At 38.4% G+C, this 21,265-nt stretch overlaps 1 protein-coding gene across 2 annotated transcripts in view; it reads left to right on the top strand.

Moving 5' to 3' along the window:
* Positions 1 to 19,578, top strand: part of rhobtb1 (Rho related BTB domain containing 1) — a 56,927-nt gene extending 37,349 nt beyond the window's left edge. For both annotated transcript variants that reach the window (XM_078413237.1, XM_078413238.1), the window contains exons 5-10: positions 5,851 to 6,833; positions 7,851 to 7,969; positions 10,343 to 10,493; positions 13,308 to 13,396; positions 15,307 to 15,412; positions 17,586 to 19,578. In XM_078413237.1, coding sequence (XP_078269363.1) covers positions 5,851 to 6,833; positions 7,851 to 7,969; positions 10,343 to 10,493; positions 13,308 to 13,396; positions 15,307 to 15,412; positions 17,586 to 17,752 — 1,615 coding nt within the window. In that variant the 3' untranslated portion in view covers positions 17,753 to 19,578. The remainder of the gene's footprint in view (positions 1 to 5,850; positions 6,834 to 7,850; positions 7,970 to 10,342; positions 10,494 to 13,307; positions 13,397 to 15,306; positions 15,413 to 17,585) is intronic.
* The last annotated feature ends 1,687 nt before the right edge of the window (positions 19,579 to 21,265 follow it).

The following is a 21,265-nucleotide window of genomic DNA, read 5'->3' as shown; positions in this document are numbered from 1 at the left end:
CCTACTCTTTTTTGTCCCCCCACCCACAACAGCTGCAGTTTTTTTTGAGAAGGGTCTTGATTTCCAGCATTGTTGTTCACAGCTGTAATACAGGATAGAGATCAGTTTGAGCATGTTGCAATTCATTTATTTGAAAGGGGATCTGAGGAGGAATAAGGAGGGGTATTAATTCCTGAGGTGGATATCCTATGCCCTTCACACCCAACATCCCCTGCTTACAAATAAATTTGCAGCTACCTTGACTTATTAGCTGCATTTACCATTATGGCAGTCAATTAAATTATGCCATCATTCTAACTATAACCAGCAAACAGTTTCTTATCAAAGGTAATTTCTGCCAGATATAACAGTGATCTTTTAAACTGTATTTCATGTTGCAATAAATATTTCAAATGATAGTCTTTTGGCATGTCTGTGACATAGCTGATGTTATATGGTTCAGAGCTCTGCAATTAAGGGAAGATAAGCAATTCTCGGGTGTTCTCAATAGTCAGCAGGAGGTTGTAATTTTTTTTAGGAACAGGAGCATTTGTGTTTTCTGTGTGTCACAGCAGCTGGTAAGCATTGTTAGTTCAACTGCACTTTCTGCTGATACTCTAGCCATGTATAAAAATCTTAAATATCTTAATTTTAAAAATTAACAAAAAAAATGAATAGGCTTCCCACAGGTTTAGAATCGGATGGCCAGTATGCATTTTCAAAATTTTCCTGATGTGTGATTTTTTTGTTTGTGTTTGTTTGGTGGATGAAGACAGGACAAAATAAACATTGTGTGTTACTGGTACTGCAATTTTGGTATCTGAATATATTTGAGAACAACTAAGCGGGGAAAAGAAATGTTTTGAATTTGAGTGCCTGAGCCCCAGAATTTGGAAGACAATCACTTTGTTGCATCATGACTGTTGGGATAGACAATTATTTTTCATTCTATCCACCTTTCGATTGCTATTTCCCTGGAAAATACACAATGTGCATACCCCAGAATTTGAAAGCGCAGAAATAATCACAAAATTTGCCATCTGTAATAATTTGTAAAACTGGTAAGTAGCTTCTATATGTAGCACGTTTGATCCTTTTTTAGCTTGCAAGATTTATGTGTAAGATTGTCTTTTTGTCTGTGCCAGCAACAAAGTCTGTGCCTCAATAGGAACATGCATGTGCATGTGTCAGATAGCTGAAAGGATTGCTTGACTGCTTTGCATGTTGTTTTAGTAAAATCTGGTTGGAAGAACACTCTTGAAATTCACTCATACTCAATCGAACAATCTACATTTATTTTCTACATGGAAATCTTTGGAAGAACAGGAAACATAATTCTCATCTGCTCCCATGAGCTAAGAAATTATTCTCAGTCTCACGTTGTGCAATAAAATTGTTAATCTGAGACTATTATAATTGTTGCAGTCAACTGCATTTCGTTGGGTAACTAACTCGGCATTTGTTTTCCACTGGACATAGTAGCTAAGAATTGTGATGAATTTTCAAATGTTTAGGAACCTCTACAGTCTACGCCATGTATCTGTGTTCTCTTCTGTCCACAGCAAATGCATTCTGCAGCAGTGCCCAATTTTTAACATCTCATCAATAATGCAAACAGGAAAAATAAAATTGGTGTTTCTGAAAGTGATCTTGCACAACCTGGGATCATTGTAGCTAATATTCCTCTAGATGTAGAATCAAGGAACTGCAGTTGCTGGTTTACAAAAAAGATGACACAAAGTGTTGGAGTAACTCAGCAGGCCAGGCAGCATCCTTGGAGGTCATGGATGGCTGACATTTGGGTTCAGGTCTGAGGATCCCCACCGTTAATGACAGGATAGTGTTAGTAGTGTTTGGATTGTAGAGTCCGGCACTATTCCCATGGCTGTGTTTACTTATCGAGGTCCCAGGTTTTGCAGCTGAAGGCATCTTGCAAAATGGTGCAATCTATGAAAAATAACTCAAAATAAGGGGCTAGCAATTCAAGGGCAGAGATGGGAAGAATTTTACCCAGAAGGCAGCAAATCTTTGGAAGTCCCTACAAGTATGCTGTGGAGCTTCATTCAATATATTTAAGACAGGCTGATAGATTTTAAAAACAGATGTTAAGGAAATCAAAGCATAGTGCTTTTGCTCCATTCATCTTTGTTCCATTAAAATTCTGTCCTTATTGACAAATCACTTCCCGTCAACTTTCATCCCCACCCTGAAATGTCACCTATCAATATTCTCCAGAGAAGGTGCCTGGTCTGCTGAGTTACTCCAGCACTTTTTCATATTTTTTCTAATATTCCTCTAAGGTGATTAGAGATTGGCTTGACCCCAGGAAATACGGTTTCTAAAATATAACAAAATATGTGAAGTAGATGGAAATATAATTAACTGAAAATGCTGATATCTTGCAGATCAAAAAAATAATGTTTTGGGTCAGGACCCTTCTTCAGAGTCTGAAGAAGAGTACCGATCAGAAACGTTGCCTATCCATTCCCTCCATGGATGCTCCGTGACCCGCTGAGTTACTCCAGCACTTGGTGTTTTGCTAAGTGTTGTGTCTCTTCTGCTCCTATCACCGGTTTTCTGTCCCTCAACAATAGTTTGTATTCACTGAACTACAAAACATCTTATACTGCTTCGCAGAACCACTCTATAGCAAAAGAATTAGCACTAATGGCATTTGTAATAGAAATTAGAGCACCTTAAAAATAAGAAATGAAGAGAATCGGGTGAGGAATTCCAGACCCATGTATGGATAGCTTAAGGCTATGTTTCTGATATTGAAACAATGAATAAAGGGACGAGATAAGAGGCCAAAACTGGAGGGACACAACAGAGGGTTTTAGGAATGAAAGTTGACGGGAAGCGATTTGTCAATAAGGACAGAATTTTAATGGAGCAAAGATGAATGGAGCAAAAGCACTATGCTTTGATTTCCTTAACATCTGTTTTAAAAATCTATCAGCCTGTCTTAAATATATTGAATGAAGCTCCACAGCATACTTGTAGGGACTTCCAAAGATTTGCTGCCTTCTGGGTAAAATTCTTCCTATCTCTGCTCTTGAATTGCTAGCCCCTTATTTTGAGTTATTTTTCATAGATTGCACCATTTTGCAAGATGCCTTCAGCTGCAAAACCTGGGGCCTCGATAAGTAAACACAGCCATGGGACTAGTGCCGGACTCTACAATCCAAACACTACTAACACTATCCTGTCATTAACGGTGGGGATCTTGAATTCATGGAACAGTTGTAGCATTAAGAGTTAATTGGGAATGTCCAATCTGTACAAGCTGTATGTGGGCAGGAGGCAGTTAATTGTACTTCGCCATCTACCCCTCCTCCCAGCCCTGCAAATCCTTTCCCTTCAGATGTTTATCCAACGGTGTTTGAAACTACAATTGAATCTGCCTCAACAGTACATTTCAGACCCTAACCATTCACTGTTTCAAAAATCAATCTCCATGTCACATTTGTTGTTTTTTCAATGAAGTGGTTAAATTCTCTTGCCTAGCTTTTATGGGGCACAAATATTACTTGCCACTTATAAGCCAAAGCCTGAATACTTACTGCATAGAATGGTAGAGTTGTGAACATAAATATATGGTGTGCAATTATCAATAAAAGTATCCACCTTTGATTTTATGATGGAATTGGTGCCACTGCTATGGATGGTTGGTCTTGGAACACAGTGGGAATGCATTATAATTTTGTGCAAATATATGGTGCTACACAAGTTCCGTCCACTCTTTTGGGGTAAATGGTGCTATATCAGTGCACCTTGAAGCAATCACTGAAGACTGTTCCATGAAGGTCAAAGAGGCAAGTTTGTGATGGATTTTATCAATACTCGGGAGAAACATCTACAGTATTTGTTCTCATTTAAGAGCTAGCAAGCACAAGTCTTAACTTTGATGAGGCATCAGAGTTGAACCTTTTAGAATAATTGAGGGGAAAAATTGGCACGTTTCTAATGGTGTGAAGAACCCTGAAGGATAAACATTTTACCAAAGTTTAACTTTTAACATAATTGTTGTTAGCTGTTTCAAGACCAGCCAGACAATGTAATTGCACCTTTATTTGCTTTCTCTATGGAGGAACAACTTGAAAAGCTATCTATATTTAAAGTGATGAGGTCTATAGTGGTGAGAATTCACTACTAGTTCTTATTAGTATACATTTTAGATTCCTAATGTGAACTGAAGCTCGCAAGTATAAATGTTGATGATAATATGCCTGGTTTTGTACTAATGGGCCATTCTTAGTCACGTGTGTGACCAAAAATGGTGGAATACATCTCTTCTGATTCTGAAAGCATTACAGGTATATTGTTTTGTACTGTATATATGACTTATGTCGAAGTTTATCAAGTGAAATTTTTGTGTCATGCTGACAATGTTTAGGGTCAGAGGTCAAATATGACTGGTCACGTGTGTGACCATGCGAGCACTGACTGCATATTCATAGATATGTGTTTTAAAGATTATTAGTTATAGCGTTAGTACAAGTTATTTAACCTTCAAACTTGTGCCTTGGGTAACATTTCTTGAAATGCGTCATTGGTTTGTGTCTCATTTGGATAGAGTACTGTTTTATTCCTACTTTTTGTCAATTGTTCATTAATTCCCAAATGTTGCCAGCATTCTGGAATTGTGCCTCTAGGCACTTTTTTTGTCTTGTTACATTAATATTTGAGTCAAAGAAAATTATCATGTAGTCAGAATTGCATTGTCACTGCAATTGTACATGTCATAAACATATTCTTTAGTTATATACTTTATAAAATATGCCCTTTCCATTACGTAATAGTGCCCACATTGTTTAACATATCTAACATCATGACAATGAGTAATTCATTTATTGGAGAACAGGCTTGCTGCAGTAGCATGTAAAAAACATACCATTCATTGCATTACACATGTGGTGTTCCTGTCCATAGAACACAACAATTTTTTCATTTTGAGTGTCCATGACTGAATTTACTGACAGAAACTGGGGTAGTTTCAAGATTTGGATTGAGAGAAAATGAACTAGGAATTGGAAGGGAGTGGACACATGATTAGAACTCTACTGTGGAGCATGAACATCAACAGGAGTTGATTCAACACTTAATTTCACTACAATTCTGCCCGGCTCTAACATTTTTATACATTTTTATTCTACCTTGGTCAACATTTCATGCCAATTGCTAACTCTTGGTAAGAACAATCAAATCCCCAATAATTGGCTAAATTGGTAGATTCAATTATCATAAGAAATATTTTCTTCTTCCAATCTAATGTGATAAACTGCTGATTAAAACCAAATTTGTTGTGCAATTTCATGCTTGTAGAAACAAATTTAAAAACTTGAATCTGCAATTAGAATCTGATGAATCTTAAGTTCCACTGCAATTTTAATTCTGGGTCCTTGTGCCAACATTTTGCATCTAAGCAATTCCAAATGAAACCACATCTTAAAGATGGAGTCCTTTATGATTGCATGAGAGTGGGCATGACACTGGGGCTTTCCATCTTCGGATTTCATAACTGGTATTAGCGGATGTAGGCTCTCTTCTAACCAAATTATTTCTGCTTATAATAGATCTGTCAGTACTCTTGGTGCACGGGCATAATCAGTATGCCAAAAGCAAAATTACTTACCCTGGATTTTTGAGAAACCTTTAACTTACCACATTCATAACTTGGGCATGGTGTGAACTCCCTTTCTGTGCTGCAACAGGAATGCACCTTAGCAATTAACTGTGAGCGATTATAAGGAAAGAAAAGCTTGAAGTTTTAGACAGTTTCTTAACAGATTGGAAATGTCTCAAGAACTTGGTGCAAGTAATGTTGATGAAATGTTGGCAAATCATTTATTTCATTGTATTTATTCCTAGACCAATAAGACCCAATGATATTTTACCTCCTGAGAAGGGCCGAGAAGTAGCCAAAGAACTTGGAATCCCATATTATGAGACCAGCGTGTTTGATCAGTTTGGCATCAAGGATGTATTCGATAATGCTGTCAGAGGAGCACTGATTTCCAGGCGACACCTTCAGTTCTGGAAATCTCATCTGAAGAAGGTGCAGAAGCCTTTGCTCCAGGCTCCATTCCTACCACCTAAACCACCACCTCCAGTCATGAAAATTCCAGATAATCCTGTGAGTGCTTTTAGACCTAGCCATCTGCTCAACAATCCACTATGTGCTGATGCTATGTTTGTACTTAAGAACCAAGTTAAAATCTATGCTCACAAGGTATACCTGGCTACCTCATCTTCAAAATTTTACGATCTATTTTTATTGGAACTAACTGTTGAGTCACAAACAACTGAGAAAAATGAGAAACCAGTGAAATCCTGTCGAGACCATTTGATGAGAACTTTGAGTCTTGATACAGATGATGATGGCAGTGAAATTGGTGTTAGCTCAACACATTGCACTCTAAGAGCATCCAAGAGTGATGGCATTTTGAAAGTGAGCAGGCATGAAAATGAATCCTCAGCAGTGAATGAAATGCAAGCAGGAAAACCGCTATCTTCGTGGAGCAAGGCCTTTAATTATATTCACGAAGAAGTCCTGGAGAACCCTGTAACAAAGAGGACAGGTGTAATTACAGTGGTTACAATGGACCCATCAATCCAGCCTGGGCCCTTTGAAGCTGTACTACGATTTCTCTACATGGGAGAGCTGGATGAAAACGAGAAAGATCTGATGAGAATTGCACAAATAGCAGAAATTTTGGAAGTTTTTGATTTGCGTATGATGGTTGAAAATATTCAAAATAAAGAAGCCTTTATGAATCAGGAGATCACAAAAGCATTTCACGTCAGAAAAGCAAATCGAATAAAGGAATGCTTGGCAAAGGGAACGTTTTCTGGTAATGTAATAATTTCTAATATAGTTACATATTAGTCTTTTTAATGTCTATTCCTGTTAATTCAAAATCATTTTATTAGTCTGCCTTTTCAGATTTTTGAATGCATCTATATTAACAGAAATCTCATGACCTCAGCCAGCAGAAAACACATTCAATTAAGCTTCCAAATAAAAAATACCTGGGAAAATTCTGACCCTGTTTTAAATTTAAATAACAACATTTGCTTTTGGGTATTTGAGTAAACAGTTTTTGTGCATTGTGGTACGAAGCACTATGATTAACTTTGGGAACTTTTAAAGATTCCCATTGTCAACTTCATAGTTTCTCTCTAACTTAGAAACAATGTAGAATGTTTTTATTTGGTATACATTGCCCAATGTTTTTTGTTTGTTATTCATTGGAATATTTTCACGTGATTTCCCTAAGAATTCTGCTCACACTGCAAGCTTAACATTGCTGAACACTTGTTTTGAGTTGACTTCACAGTGAAATGGAGCAAGACTCCTTCCTCCCTTGTTCTGGAGTAAGATGATTCGTGATTCCAATCTAAATACATTAAGCTAATATATAAATGGCGCCAGGGATTTATGGAAATTTTGTTTGACATATTTGTTTTCTGTGCACAGCTTCAATTTAGAAAAAGAACATTAGCATTGTATGACTTTATTTGGATGTAACAAAGCATTGGTGAAACTGAACAAACTGCCAGCACAATTGCCCCTTCCTAAAATAAATACGAGTTTTTTAAAGAACACTTTGTATGTTATATATAAAATGCCACTTCTAGCTTATGGTATCAGATGACAGTCATGATAATGAATAGAATGTTGAGAGAGTGAATTGTTTAAACAAGATTATTCTTGGTGCCATGTTGTCTAAGGACTAACAATCTGAAATATTTATAGCATGCACTAAATACAAAACACAATTAGCTCTTGTCATTGTTACATTATTGTGCTGTTTTACAATTAGATTTTTACAATTGAAATGTTAACAATTTTTCCACTTTCAACGCAGATGTAATTCTTAAATTAGAAGATGGGAGTATTAATGGCCACAAGTCTCTGCTAATTTCTAGTTGTGAATGGATGGCAGCTATGTTTGGAGGATCTTTCCTGGAGAGTTCCATCCAAGAGGTTGGTTGATGTAATGCCCTCATGCTCTTTGAGAAAAGGTATCAACTAGATTGAACTTACAATTTGTTTGTGTTTAATGGCTTTCCTGGTTAATACAGCAAGCACCTGAGCCTTACAGACCAAGAAGGCCATGGTCTCATCTGCATTGGGGGGGGGGGGGGGGGGCTGCTAAGCTGTGGCGAAGGTGTCTACAGTTGGCCTTTACTCCTCTGGTGGAGAGTAGGTATCCTGAACTGATTGTGGTGAACCCTTCTTTCTGAGTAAATGTGTAAATGTGAAGTGTTGGCCTGCAACTATGAATCTTGCCTTGTATCCATGTTTTTGGCATGTTGGAATGCTAGAGTAGTTAAAATAGGGCAGCATGGTATCAATATCACAATATTTTTGTAAACAAATTGCATCAAAGTTTTTTTCATTGACGTCTGATTGTAAAGCCTATGTGAATGTCAGGTTTCCACAGTTACTATCCCTACCATGATGTGAGAATAACGGTACTGCAGGGAGTGTTAACAGAATGGGAGGTCTGGGGCATTGGGGTGGCGGTATGTGGAAATCCTGTCCTGCTCTCAGTGTGACTCCCATGACCAAATCCCTGCCTGGAACTCAGGGTAAAAGGACATCGACCTTGTGGATTGTGAAGGCCAGTGGCTAAAAATCTGTAATAGCAGGGGCTGAAATTTGATTGGGAGGAAAGGCATTCGAGCACTATATCTGGTGGTTTGGATTGGGGGGGTGGTGGGAGGGAGAGGGGGGGGGAAGGCATTAACGCTGTAGCAATGATAGGAATCAGTACCTGATGCCATGGGATGATAATGGGGCTGAAAGGGTCATCAGAAGAGAGACCTCTGAGAGATAATTTAGAAATTGGGGTCTCGGATAAAGCTCAACATCTTTTGAGTGAGCAGCAACAGACTCCCAGGACAAGATCGGTCAGTTTCTGTCTGTCATAAGCCAAAGGGAGCATTGTACAAGGAATAGATTATCCCACACACCTCGTGGGTCTGCAAACCATCTCAGGACATCATGATTGACTTTAGGTTTATTATTGTCATGTGTACTGAAGTACAGTAAAAAGCTTTGATTTGCATGCTATCCAAACAGAACAGATATATCACACAAATACAATCATGTCAAACTAGAGTGCAATAGGTAATGCAAAGGGGAAGTTACAGAGTGCAGAGTATAGCTATCAGCTTTGTAGTGCATCAATTCCACAGCAAGTCCAATGTCCACAATGGGGTAGAGATTAATCGGATAATACCCTAGCCTATGGAAGGGCCATTCAGAAGCCTGATAAGAGGGGAAGAAGCTATTCCCGAGCCTGGTGGTGTGTGTTTTCAAGCTTCTACACCTTCTGCCGGGCAGGAGCAGGGAGAAGAAGGAATGTGGGACAAGTCTTTGGTTATGTTGCTTGTTTTTCGAAGTATCTTGAAGTATAGATAGAGTCGATGGGTGGAAGTTTGGACCATGTGATGTACTGGGTTATATCTACGACTCTGCAATTTCTTGCGGTATTGCGCAGAGCTGTTTCCAAACCAAGCTGTGATGCAACTCGACCGTCTGATTTCTATGGTGCATCTGAAGTTTGTAAGAGTTATTGTTACACTCAGAAATACAGAGTAAAATTTCCAGTGTTACCTAAAACAGCCTCCTAATGCTTGTTATCATACTTCATTCATTTTGGATGGGAAGAAAGGTGGCGAAAATGGATTTTCAATTCCATAATGCTGGTTTAAAAAATAAAATGTACATGAATCTGATGCTTTCCAGATTAAAAATTCTGCAAAATGTTTCTAATATTTGCACGGTATTAATGTAGCCACAACAATTTGCAATGGTATGAGCATCTTTAAGTTTGTGAAAAATGTTAAGACCAAAAGTTTACTAGTGCTATATTCTAGCTTCATTCTAGACTGAATGCATTCAATTAAGTTTTGAAAGCTTAGCAAAAGTATGTTTGGCAAAACCTCAGAACAACTGGATAGATGCCACTCATGGAGCCATTGTATGCCTGTGGTTGCTTGCTGAGCTTTCTATAGAAGTCTCCTGTCATTCTGGAACTTTCAGCAAGCTTGAGATAGTTAATGCAAGTGATGCATGCATGCTCCATGAATACAAAATCTATTACATGTGAATGAAGAATATTCGTTCACTTTTTCTTGTAATTTATGCATCAAATTAGATGAAGTTGGTGAAATTATTGAAGTACTAAATATTCTTAAAGCAGTTTAGATTTGCAAAGTGTTCTGTCACAACAATCCAGATTTGGATGCAAATATATATCAATTCTTAATAATAAGTATTAATCATAAATAGATTACACAGCATTTGAAGACGAGTTCTTGTCAGATAATACGTTGCCTTCACTTACAGGTCTACTTCCCCACTACAAGCAAGGCTTGTATGCAAGCAATTCTGGAGTACCTGTACACCAGCCAACTCTCATTCAATTCACAGCTTGATCCAATTGAGTTAATTGCCCTGGCAAACAGACTGTGCCTTCCACGTTTTGTGGCTCTGACAGGTCAGTATTAAAGAAGGGACACCAAGCCAGAAAAACAAATATTTTATCATTATTTTTCCAAAAGGAAAGTAAGTAGCAATTTATTTTGTCTAGTAAAGTGCTGTAATTTTTATTTTTAATTAGTGTTTAGGCTGTGAGACTGAGTATTAGTACATCAAATAAGATCCAATTTCAGCTTATTCCATCTGAACATGGGTTCACTGATGAATAGGACATTATTGTGCCTTTTCAGGTGCGTTTAGTTGTATGGTATGGAATATTGTGATACTGCTTGTGCCACTTCTTCCAAACGCCATCCCTACTTTATGCAGCTAAACAGCTAATTTTCCAAATCTTTCTCTTACGCATTGGCCAGTAAAATACTTTGACTTGTACTTCCAAATTACACAGTTTGTTTGTTAATTGTGCTCTCTATTCATTTCCCCCAATGCCATTTAATTTAATATGTCATGAAGTAAAGTTATACATCAGACCACAAGAAAAATCTTGACATGACAATACAGGTAGCAGCACCATGTCTATCTACAGCTACCCACAAGACATTTTGGCAAAGAGAGGTTGCAGATTGATCTGTTCAGTACAGTCAAGATGGACATTACAGTGATAAGCAAATTCCTCCTAAGGCAGAGAATAAATGGAGTACCTGGAAGGTGTTAAACCTTCATCTTGCTCAAGTTAAGTAATGAAAAGTCAATTTGGTTGAAATGATGCAATGCTACAATACCTGACTTGTAATTGAACCGAGACAAGCAACACTTTTTAGTCTGCTCATTGTTCAAGGATAGCCCATGCATGGTAGGGAACCTTGTTAAGTTCACTCACAAGCTTTGTACTGTATGCATGAATGGAAATATTAATGATTTTGGTGCATGGATGTTAGAATAATATTTCACTGCATTCTTTGTTCTATTTTCTTTAAAGTTTTTAAAATTTGTGAACAACTCCCAGTGGAAATGTAACAAATTCGAAACACTTTTGCGAAAGACAATTCCTGCTAAGTCTTTTCCTGGAATTACAGTAAACCCTCATTTTAATGGACCCCCTTATAACTGACTTCGGTCATAGCGGACAGACCTGCCAATGCCTCCCCAGCCCCAGCTTCTGACGCCATCCCCAGCCTGCAAGGTGCACCAGCAACCCTTTCACCCAATGTGCGGTCAAAATCACGCAGCTGTTGTTGCGGCTTGCGTTGTAGCCCCGGGACAGCGCTTTCTTCAAGCTGCTGCCACCAGCAGAATGGATTTGGTCACCATGGTGCTCTCTCCCTTCTCACCGCCTATTGTTTCTTTCTGTTGGCCGTCACTTTGATCCGCCTCCCCACCTCCCACCACTTCCTTCTCCCATCGCTCTGTCTGCTCGGCCTCTCCCCCCTCCACCGCCACCATCCCCTCCCGTCGCTCTGTCCTCTCGGCCTCTCCCCCTCCCTCCACTGCCACTGCCTTCGCCCCTGGAGTCGCTGACATACTCTACCTTAGAAGTAGACAAAGCAATGGGTGAGAAAGAAGGGAGCCCACTGTATCCAAGCGTGTCCTGTCGGGCAGCAGCCTGAAGAAAGACCGTCCTGTCAGTGACTGCAACAACAATTGCTTCAACCAATGAAGAATGCAGACCAGCAGCATCAGCGCCTAGTTTTAAGGTGAAGTGGCACAAAGTGCTGGAGTAACTCAGCAAACTGAATCATTCTGAAGAAAGGTCCCGGCGCCACCTATCCATGGTCTCCAGAGATGCTGCCTGACCCGCTGAGTTACTCCAGCCCTTTGTGTCCTTTTGTGTATTAACCATCTTCTGCAATTCTTTGTTTCAACTACATACAATGATAATAACGAACTCGGTGTAGAGAACAATTGGCAATGACTGATACTATGCCCCCACCTCCATGGTCTGTTGTAACAAGGGTTTACTGTATAAGTAACTATCAAATATTTATGCCTCTTATTTTGTTAAACGGTCCATGTAGAAATATTTTCTTTACATCTAACCTGTCGAACCTCATTACTTCAGTTCAATTCACTTCAGTCTTTTTCAGAGAAAGAATACTCAGCTTCTTTTCCTGATATCATGCAGTCATATCTTAGTTGTGCTTTTTTCAGTGCCTGATCATTTATAGTAAAACCAGTACTTGCAATGTATAGTGTGATATATCCAAGATCCAAATTAAGTTAATTTTACCTTCCCCGCTATTGAATTCCTTTGCTTAGAGTTACTTGTATGAATCTGGTTTAATAATGCCCAGTGTGCAGTTTCCATGTATTTGGCACGTTAAGGTCAAATAAATAGAATTTCATGTTTTGTGAACATGTCCTCCAAGATCTGCCATCCTATTTCACAAGAGGCTTTGGTCTTTCCAGATTTTGCAGAGTTGTTTACTTGTATGATTTGCAGATTCTTATGGCACAGTTTTGCCTAATGATAGGTAGGGATAGATTTTGCCCTTAATGACTTTACATGAGTGTTCCCATCCTTTTGAGTCATTAAGAAATTGTGATGCAATTGAGATGATTTTGACAATGAATTTTGAAAACAATGGAAATCTCGCACTGTGCATTTTCATCTGTCTGATTTCAGTGATTGTAATGACCAATGCTTTAATGGTACAAATAAGCTTCTACATAACTTAATTTCACCACTGTTTGTCCTGAGAGCTTTTGAAACAAGATGATAAGGACATGACTTTCTTAATATCATGTGCTAGATAGGAGCATTTCAGACTCTTGATGAAACTAAATCAGTGTTTTGCATTACATTGTAATCTTGTTATGAATAATTTTGTTTTCCATCCCTCTTACACAATTGTGTCACTTTCCTCCTTTACAGAACAATATGCTGTGCAGGACTTTCTAAAAGCAGCAAAGGAAGGTGTTGATATTGATGGAGAAGTATTAACATACCTGGAACTTGCCCAGGTAGGTCATTTTCATACTAATATACATTAAAAAGCTTTATGCCGACTGCTGTCATAAAATGTGTCAACAATAGTCTTCAGGTTTATTTATACAGTATATGCAAAAAGATTCCTATGTAAATAAAAACATAATGTGAAATTGAGAGAGCAGTGCAATATTAAAAGAATAAAATATTCTATCGAGTCCCCTCTGGTTCAAAGATTCATTGTACTATTTGGAAGTACTGTGGGCAATTAGTCAATATTTATTCATCAACCACGTCACGAGCCCTGATTATCTGGTGATGAGGCATTATGTTAGCTGCTCTGTTAGAACTCTGACTGAACTTTTAAAGTATTTCAGTTTTTGATGTTGGAAGCACTATATAAATGCAGGACAATTTCTTGTGTTACATGTTACTTTGGTGACATCAGCCTTGGAAATCCTTCTGAAGTTATGCAGTCTCGCACTATGGAAAGCCCTGCAGAATACTAAAACAGTGTGTTGTATCTGCTACATCATAATGATACACATGTTCATTAAGATACAAACATGAGCACATTTCTTGGATTGACTTTACAAAAATCTTTTGTGTCGTAGAATTTATGTCTGGGGAGGGAAAAGGTTCTGAATCTTTACTGTAGCTTTATCTTTACCATTCCTCCAGTTCCTTAATTCTAGTGTTAGTGAAAGACTGAACTGGCATCAATCAACAGCAATCCTATCAGTTCCTCCAATTCTCCATCCATTATGCTGGCATAATTCAGGCATACTTGCTGCGCATGAGGAAAGAGCATGGCTTTTAGGATTGAGAATTTGCAATGGTGCTCGGAGGAAATTATGCCTTGTACTGCTTCAGGTGATGAGGAAATTAAATAGAACATAGATCAGTACAGCACAGAAACAGGCTCTATTGCCCACAAGGTCCACATTGAACATGATGTCAAGTTAAACTAATCTCCAGGAGCAATGAGGTTGTCATCGTGGGTAGCTCCAACCTTCCCAACATTGACTGGGGATCTGCCTAGTGCAAAAGGCCCAGTTTGATGCTGTACTATGGTCTTTCAAAGCAGCCAGCAAATAGAAGAATGGTGGCAGTTTTCCATAAATGCAAAGTGTGTGTTATACATTGGCACTACTGCACCCATGTTTTTGTTCTGTTCCAGGGCCTAACTGTAGAAAGACATCATTCATGTTTTATCTGCAGCTGTTATGTTCTTTGGGAGTTAAATTGTTGCCTATACATGTCCTATTTTTCTGTTTCTCAGTACAAAAATATTTAGAAAATCAGTCCATGCTTTGTAGAAGCTATTGCCAACATTTTTTTTAATGCATAGCTTTAAAAGGGCCAGTAGAAGTGGTACATAGAGTTCTATTAAATGTACATTGTCATCAACATGTTCAGGTTTTAGTATATAAGATTTAAAGTATGATTCATACTTATTACACTACACACTTTTTAAAGTGATTGGCATGATCTCAAATCATTTGTTATAAGCCTCACATTCTTAACACCATGATGTGGTCAGCTAAGTGGAATTAGGGTTTTCCCGAATTGCGCATCAGCCCGGTTACTGTAATTAATTAAAAAGTAGACTCAGTCAGTGAAGTTGAATGAAATGTTTAGGAAACTGAAATGTAAATCACAGCTAAACTACAAAGATTTATGATGGGCCATAAATAGTTATATTTGATTTGCCTTTTAACAAAGCAGCGAAATGAGATGTGTTTATTGGTGCTACTTGCTATACTAATTCCACATTTTCAGCAAGGGGGTAGTCATTTTACATGGAGAATTTGTGCATGTAACGATTGCAGGCCTTTCATGTTTCTAATTTTTAATAAACCGATTGAAACACTATTATATAGGTATCCTATATACACACATTGATCTTAAAAACTCTTTTTCTCCACCCCCCCTACACTTGTAGTTTCATAATGCACATCAACTGGCAGCTTGGTGTTTGCATCACATCTGTACGAGTTACAACAGTGTTTGCTGCAAGTTCAGGAAAGAGATAAAGGCAATATCTTCTGGTAAGAAACTAAATATTTGCTCTGGTTTACTCGTATATCATATTAAATTTCAGAGACATGATAATGCAATGGATTAGAATTCCTTTCTTCCCCCTCTGAAGTGTGGCTTTGAATTCAACCCAGATTAATAGACTTTTTGTTTTTTTTTAAATGGTCAAATCAGTCTTGCCTGGAAATGGTTAGAGAATATTAGCCTATGAAATGGAAAAAACCTAAAGCATGAGAGCCAAGATCTTGACCAGTGTTTGCTTATTATTCAAGGACAATAATCTACACGTTGCAGCATATTGGGTCAGCACAATGTTGTTGGTCCAGAGTCAAGGGGAACTTTGCTCTGTATTTTGCATGTATGTGCATTACCTTGCCCAGAGATGCAATCGGTGCTGATTTGAAAAGCCCGTAATAGGATCAGCATTCCATTCCCTGGTATCTTGATATACAGGGTATGTGGGTATCAGAGCTTCACAAGTTAGATAAACCCATCTAAACATTGTGATAGCCTTCCACTACATGACCACGATGCTATCACAGAACAACACAGTACTCCACAAGTACTCGCTACCCTCTGCCCCCGAACTCTCTGACTGCTATCATCATCAACCCTGTCTTCTGCATGATACCCAGCATCTTCCCTACATTTCTTGGTCCCTTAATTATGTATACATGCCATGATAATTGTGACCATGGAATTTTTACCTGCACTTCTTAGCAATTCTGGCAGAGGATTAAAGCAGCAGTTAGTCGACTGCTTACGATCTCAGCCAAAGGATGATTTGCATAAATATAACTTCAGCAATTTCAGTTTAAATAAGGGGAATTATGTTCCATGTATTTGCAATAATGCACTTAACCACGAAGAGCAAATAGCTGACAAATGTTCAGAATTCTTGCGCAAGGTCCATTGAACAGAGTCTACCTTGATGTGACATTTGTCTAAATGACCTTCGAACCTGGTGGTGCAAGAGCATGAGTGACTTTTACTGTTTACACTTTTTTTTCTGTTAAACAGTAAGATACTTCTGGAAAAGCTGGCAGCTGTAGCTTGCTGTACTGAGCTCATGTTTATTTGACTGAAAGTTTTAATTACATGGAAGTTGAAGGCTGAGGCAGGCACCTGCAAAGGATTATTTTGTGCATCTTTTACTGGTTACCCTGGAGATGGTCTCTCTTGTTGGTCCATGTGGGTTATATAAACAATCTAATGTACACTACAGCCTTGTCACATTGTTTAACAGGATTTCATTGTTTTATGTAAACTTCACTGTAAAAGTGAACAACCTCCATCAGTGAATCAAATATAGACATTTAGACTGACAGCACTCACTTGAGCTTTCAGTAATTCAAGGATCTAAAATTATCAACATTTACATTATTTATAGTTGATTGGAGTTTGTTTTTCTCATCACAACTTGGGATGGCACGGCACGGTAGCGCAGCGGTAGAGTTGCTGCTTTACAGCGAATGCAGCGCCGGAGACTCAGGTTCGATCCTGACTACGGGTGCTGCACTGTAAGGAGTTTGTACGTTCTCCCCGTGACCTGCGTGGGTTTTCTCCGAGATCTTCGGTTTCCTCCCACACTCCAAAGACGTACAGGTATGTAGGTTAATTGGCTGGGTAAATGTAAAAATTGTCCCTAGTGGGTGTAGGATAGTGTTAATGTACGAGGATCGCTGGGCGGCACGGACTTGGTGGGCCGAAAAGGCCTGTTTCCGGCTGTATATATATGATATGATATGATATGTTAGGGCAGCACAGTGGTGTAGCTGGTAGAACTGCTGCCACACTGCACCAGTGACCTGGGGTTGATCCTGACTTTGGATGCTGTCTGTATGGAGTTTGCACATTCTCCCTGTGACCACGTGGGTTTTGTCGAGGTGCTCGTTTGCTCCCATATCCCCCAAAAGTGCTGGTTTGTAGATTAATTGCCCTTGGTGTATTGAAATTGGATGCAGGAGAACATAGAACTAGTGTGAACGGGTGATCAATGGTTGGCATGGGCTCGGTGGGCCAAACGGATTTGATTGAAAGATATTGATCTTTCAATCAAATCAAAAGTACTGCTGGAAATGGTACAATATTTTCTTTAAAATTTAGTGGAATATTCTTGGACCAGGGAGAATCTTAATTTGCAGAGTAACTGTAGATTTGTAATTCTACCATTTTGTTTGCCAGAGAACCAAGAGTATTTTGAAAAGCACCGTTGGCCGCCTGTGTGGTACCTTAAAGAAGAGGACCATTACCAACGAGTGAAAAAGGAGCGGGAGAAAGATGAGGTTGCTCTTCACAAGCATCACTCGAAACGCAGGTGGTGCTTCTGGCATCATTCTGCTGTTGCCTGAAACCTCTTGGGAACCAATTCTAGGAATTACCCAGAATATCCTGTGCATTATTAGGTAGATTTAATAAAAACACAATGTATTTGTCTTAATTCTTGTTTACTGTATTTAAAAAGAGGCTTTCTTGGGATAATTGGCCGTGTGTATTTAAACAATAATTGTTACGTTTGAAGCACAACCTTTTGTCCAAAAAACCTGCTTGCTATAACAAACTGGTCCCCGTGTGGTGCCTATAGATCGGTTTAAAACACTTTTAATATAGATAACTGTCAACAGTGACTTTTCTTTTGTTCTGAAAAGAATCACCACTGTTGGGTTTTAATTTGAAATAAAATATTTAATTATTTTTGTACTGGTGTTGGCTATATACGTTTGTCACCAATATAGAGAGAGTAGTATAGTAATATAGATTTATGTAATAGTAATGTAGATTTTAGAAAACCTGTATAATTAGAAGGGCTTAGAAACAATGCAAAAAGTGGCTTACTACGGACCTAAATACACACAGGTAACTTGGAGCAGTTAACTGCTTCTGCTATATGCATCTTTCTAGTCATGCTGCTTTATCATAAAAGTTATTATTGCTGCATAGTTACTGTATACCCCAAATGTTAATTTTTAAAGTGAAACTAAAGCTGTGTGTTACTTAAGTAATTTTTCGGGGAAATGTTAGAAATGAACTCTGTTGGATTATTTTGAGCAGTGGGAAAGTAATGTACTAAAGTTCTGTTCAACCTCATTTTGCCAAAAGTTTTCTGCATGGAATGATATTGCAGACTGTAATGTAACATCGATCTGTTGCGAATTTCAGCTGCTGACACCAAGTGGCTGGTTCATTTGGTTGCAGTTCTTTCAGCCTTTGACCTTTGTGCTCATTACCTTTCACTTTTTTTTGCATCAATAAATTAAGTACACTTTGTGACTAGTTGTGGTAGAATTGTTGGGTGACGTGAATCTTCTTCAAGAAAGTGGATTTTCTAAAAAAATTGGATGTCTCTTTTGTAGTTTCCATGGTATATTCAGTAAATATATATTCCACAAGTTGCATTTGTCCTGTAAAGTCTCTAATTTGAAAAATATTGATTTTCATGTGCATAGGCATCTAAAGTACCACTTAACATGCATAATATATTATTGTTCAGTTTATTTGATGGAATAATTGGAGATCCAACCAAGATGCTGCCAACACTGAATGTTTGTTTAGATCATGTTGCTGAAAGCACAATGACTGATCAACATTATAAAAAGATTTTAATACTAGCTTTGTTATTTGTTCAATAGCATTTGTTTTCTGTCGATCGTGATCTGAAATGGATGTATGATGCCTTCCTAAGGTGTCAGTGCCTCACTTGGCAATACTTTCACCTCTTGATTCTAGATGTTGTGAAATTGGGACCTGATCCAAAGATTTGACTGTAGTAGTATCTGAGTTACTATTTCAATGTAATATTGAAATGTTTCCTCATTAGAATTGCTGTATCCAAAAGACTGCAGTCTCCTCATTGTGTCTTATTAGTTCTACTCAAAACTGTTTTACTGAATCCCTGTTTCTGGATATGAAGTTGGAGGATTGTTATATTGAGGCAGGAAGAACATGCATAGAATTTGAGGAATATTTCTCCAAAGGTGAGATAGTAACTACATGTTGGTATAAAAACAAAGTTGGCTGGAAGTGGAATGGTGTAGCACTGATTTCCAAGTACAGGGAGTTCTGCTATAACATGACATTTACGTTCCATTATGTTGTGGAAAATCACATTATAACACAAATTGTAAGTGGCCAAAAAGGTTAGGGCTAGAGTTTCAGACTCGCAATAACATTTTTATCCCTGCAGGATTTTCAAAAATAAAAGTCTTTTTAATATCTATGATTACTTTTGATACTTTAAGCTAAAAATACTAAAGGCTGTATATTACATTGACAGAATATTCTTAAGAGACAGTGGTGTCTGATTACTGTGGGGAAACATTGAAAATGTTTTTCCCCAAAAGACTGCTTTTATTCTGCTTGTCAATTTCCAAAGTAACATTTTAAGTGAATAGATAGATCATTTATTGTCACTTGTACTTGGTTCTGTTTTGCATATAATACACAAGTATGCAAAGAGTCACCACGTATTGGGCGCCGCCAAAGTTACAAAAGTATTCAATATCGTCTCAATGGTCCCTCTTTGTTCTCGGTGGCATGTCCTCGACCTACCGCCGGGACTTGTGGGCAATGGCTCTCCGGTGCTCCTCGCACACCGATGAACCTCCTTGCCTGGCCGACGGCCGCTTTGCGCCAGTAGCCGGGTCCGGTCCTGGTTAGCTGTGCAACGCTCGCTGGGAACACCCTTATTCACAATACTCACCGGGAGCTCCCTTCAGTGCTGGCGCAGCGCTCATGAGTTCTCTAGTTCCCAATTAAAATTGAGTTATAATGTATAATTCATATGGTATTCCCTAATTCATCAATCATGTTATATTCAATTTGCATAAGAAAACATGCAATACAGCCAAATTACCTGTACTGTGTGATTTCAATTTCAGTATTTTGGGGAATAAATCTCAAAAACATAATCGGGAAGGATGTGTGAAATTCAATACACATTGAATGCAGTTCCAGTTATGCCTGCCTATGTATGCCAACAGTTTGTGCGTATTGCCATCATGTGCAACACTGATTTCCAGCATTGTGATCTTAAATTGAATTCTGCTTTTCCACTTAAAGTGGCCTCAGGTTTATAAGATTTCATTTAATCCAGCTGTGCTCTCTCAAGGACCGCTAAACCACATTATGCACTTCTGAGGACTACTGAAGAAAACTTCAGTGGCTATCTTGTAGTTCAGTTGCCTGTAATAGCACACTAACCTTGTGTGAAATTTATTGCTGCTTACAACCAAGCATATTGAGCAGGAATTTCAGTGTTTTAAGTCCCAATGATGCTTTGACTATGAGGGTTCATCAGGATATCCCAAGGAATTACTCAGTCCAATTGAACAAGGTTCCCTCTGGAGAAGTGCAGTGATTAATAGAAATACAGAAGCCTATATTTGCCTGTCTCTCTACTGGTCAAGCCAGGAAACCTTGAAATATCCATTTAAACTAAATTGTAGCCAGCTCAACAGATGAATATGCTACTGGCCCATCTTTCTGTGTGCAGTAGTCAGGTGAGGAAATTCTCCTAAATAGGGAAATAGTGGATTGAGGGTTTTGTGTAAATCAGTGTTGCTAAATCAACCGGTGTCAAAAAAACTGCTAAAGAGGGCAACTAGTCACCTTGCTAGTGCAAGTAATGAAGACTGCAAGCAAATACCCACAACTATCAGCTTTTCAATTCAGGGTGATAAGTGCAAGATGCACAATCTGCACATTAAATTGATTATGAAACTGATTTAAAACAATTTTAATAAATAATTATGTTACCTTCATAATGGCAAAGGAATGTTCTGAAAGCTTCTACTTTCCATTATAATAACCTTCCAATTAAGTTTGGAACCTTTACCACCTTTTAATGCTTTCCCTCAAATGGCAGC

Source organism: Rhinoraja longicauda, chromosome 16 (assembly GCF_053455715.1).
Source record: "Rhinoraja longicauda isolate Sanriku21f chromosome 16, sRhiLon1.1, whole genome shotgun sequence".
NCBI classification, from domain to species: domain Eukaryota; kingdom Metazoa; phylum Chordata; class Chondrichthyes; order Rajiformes; family Arhynchobatidae; genus Rhinoraja; species Rhinoraja longicauda.
Note: the sequence above shows the minus strand (reverse complement) of the source record. Positions and strands in the feature narration are given on the sequence as shown.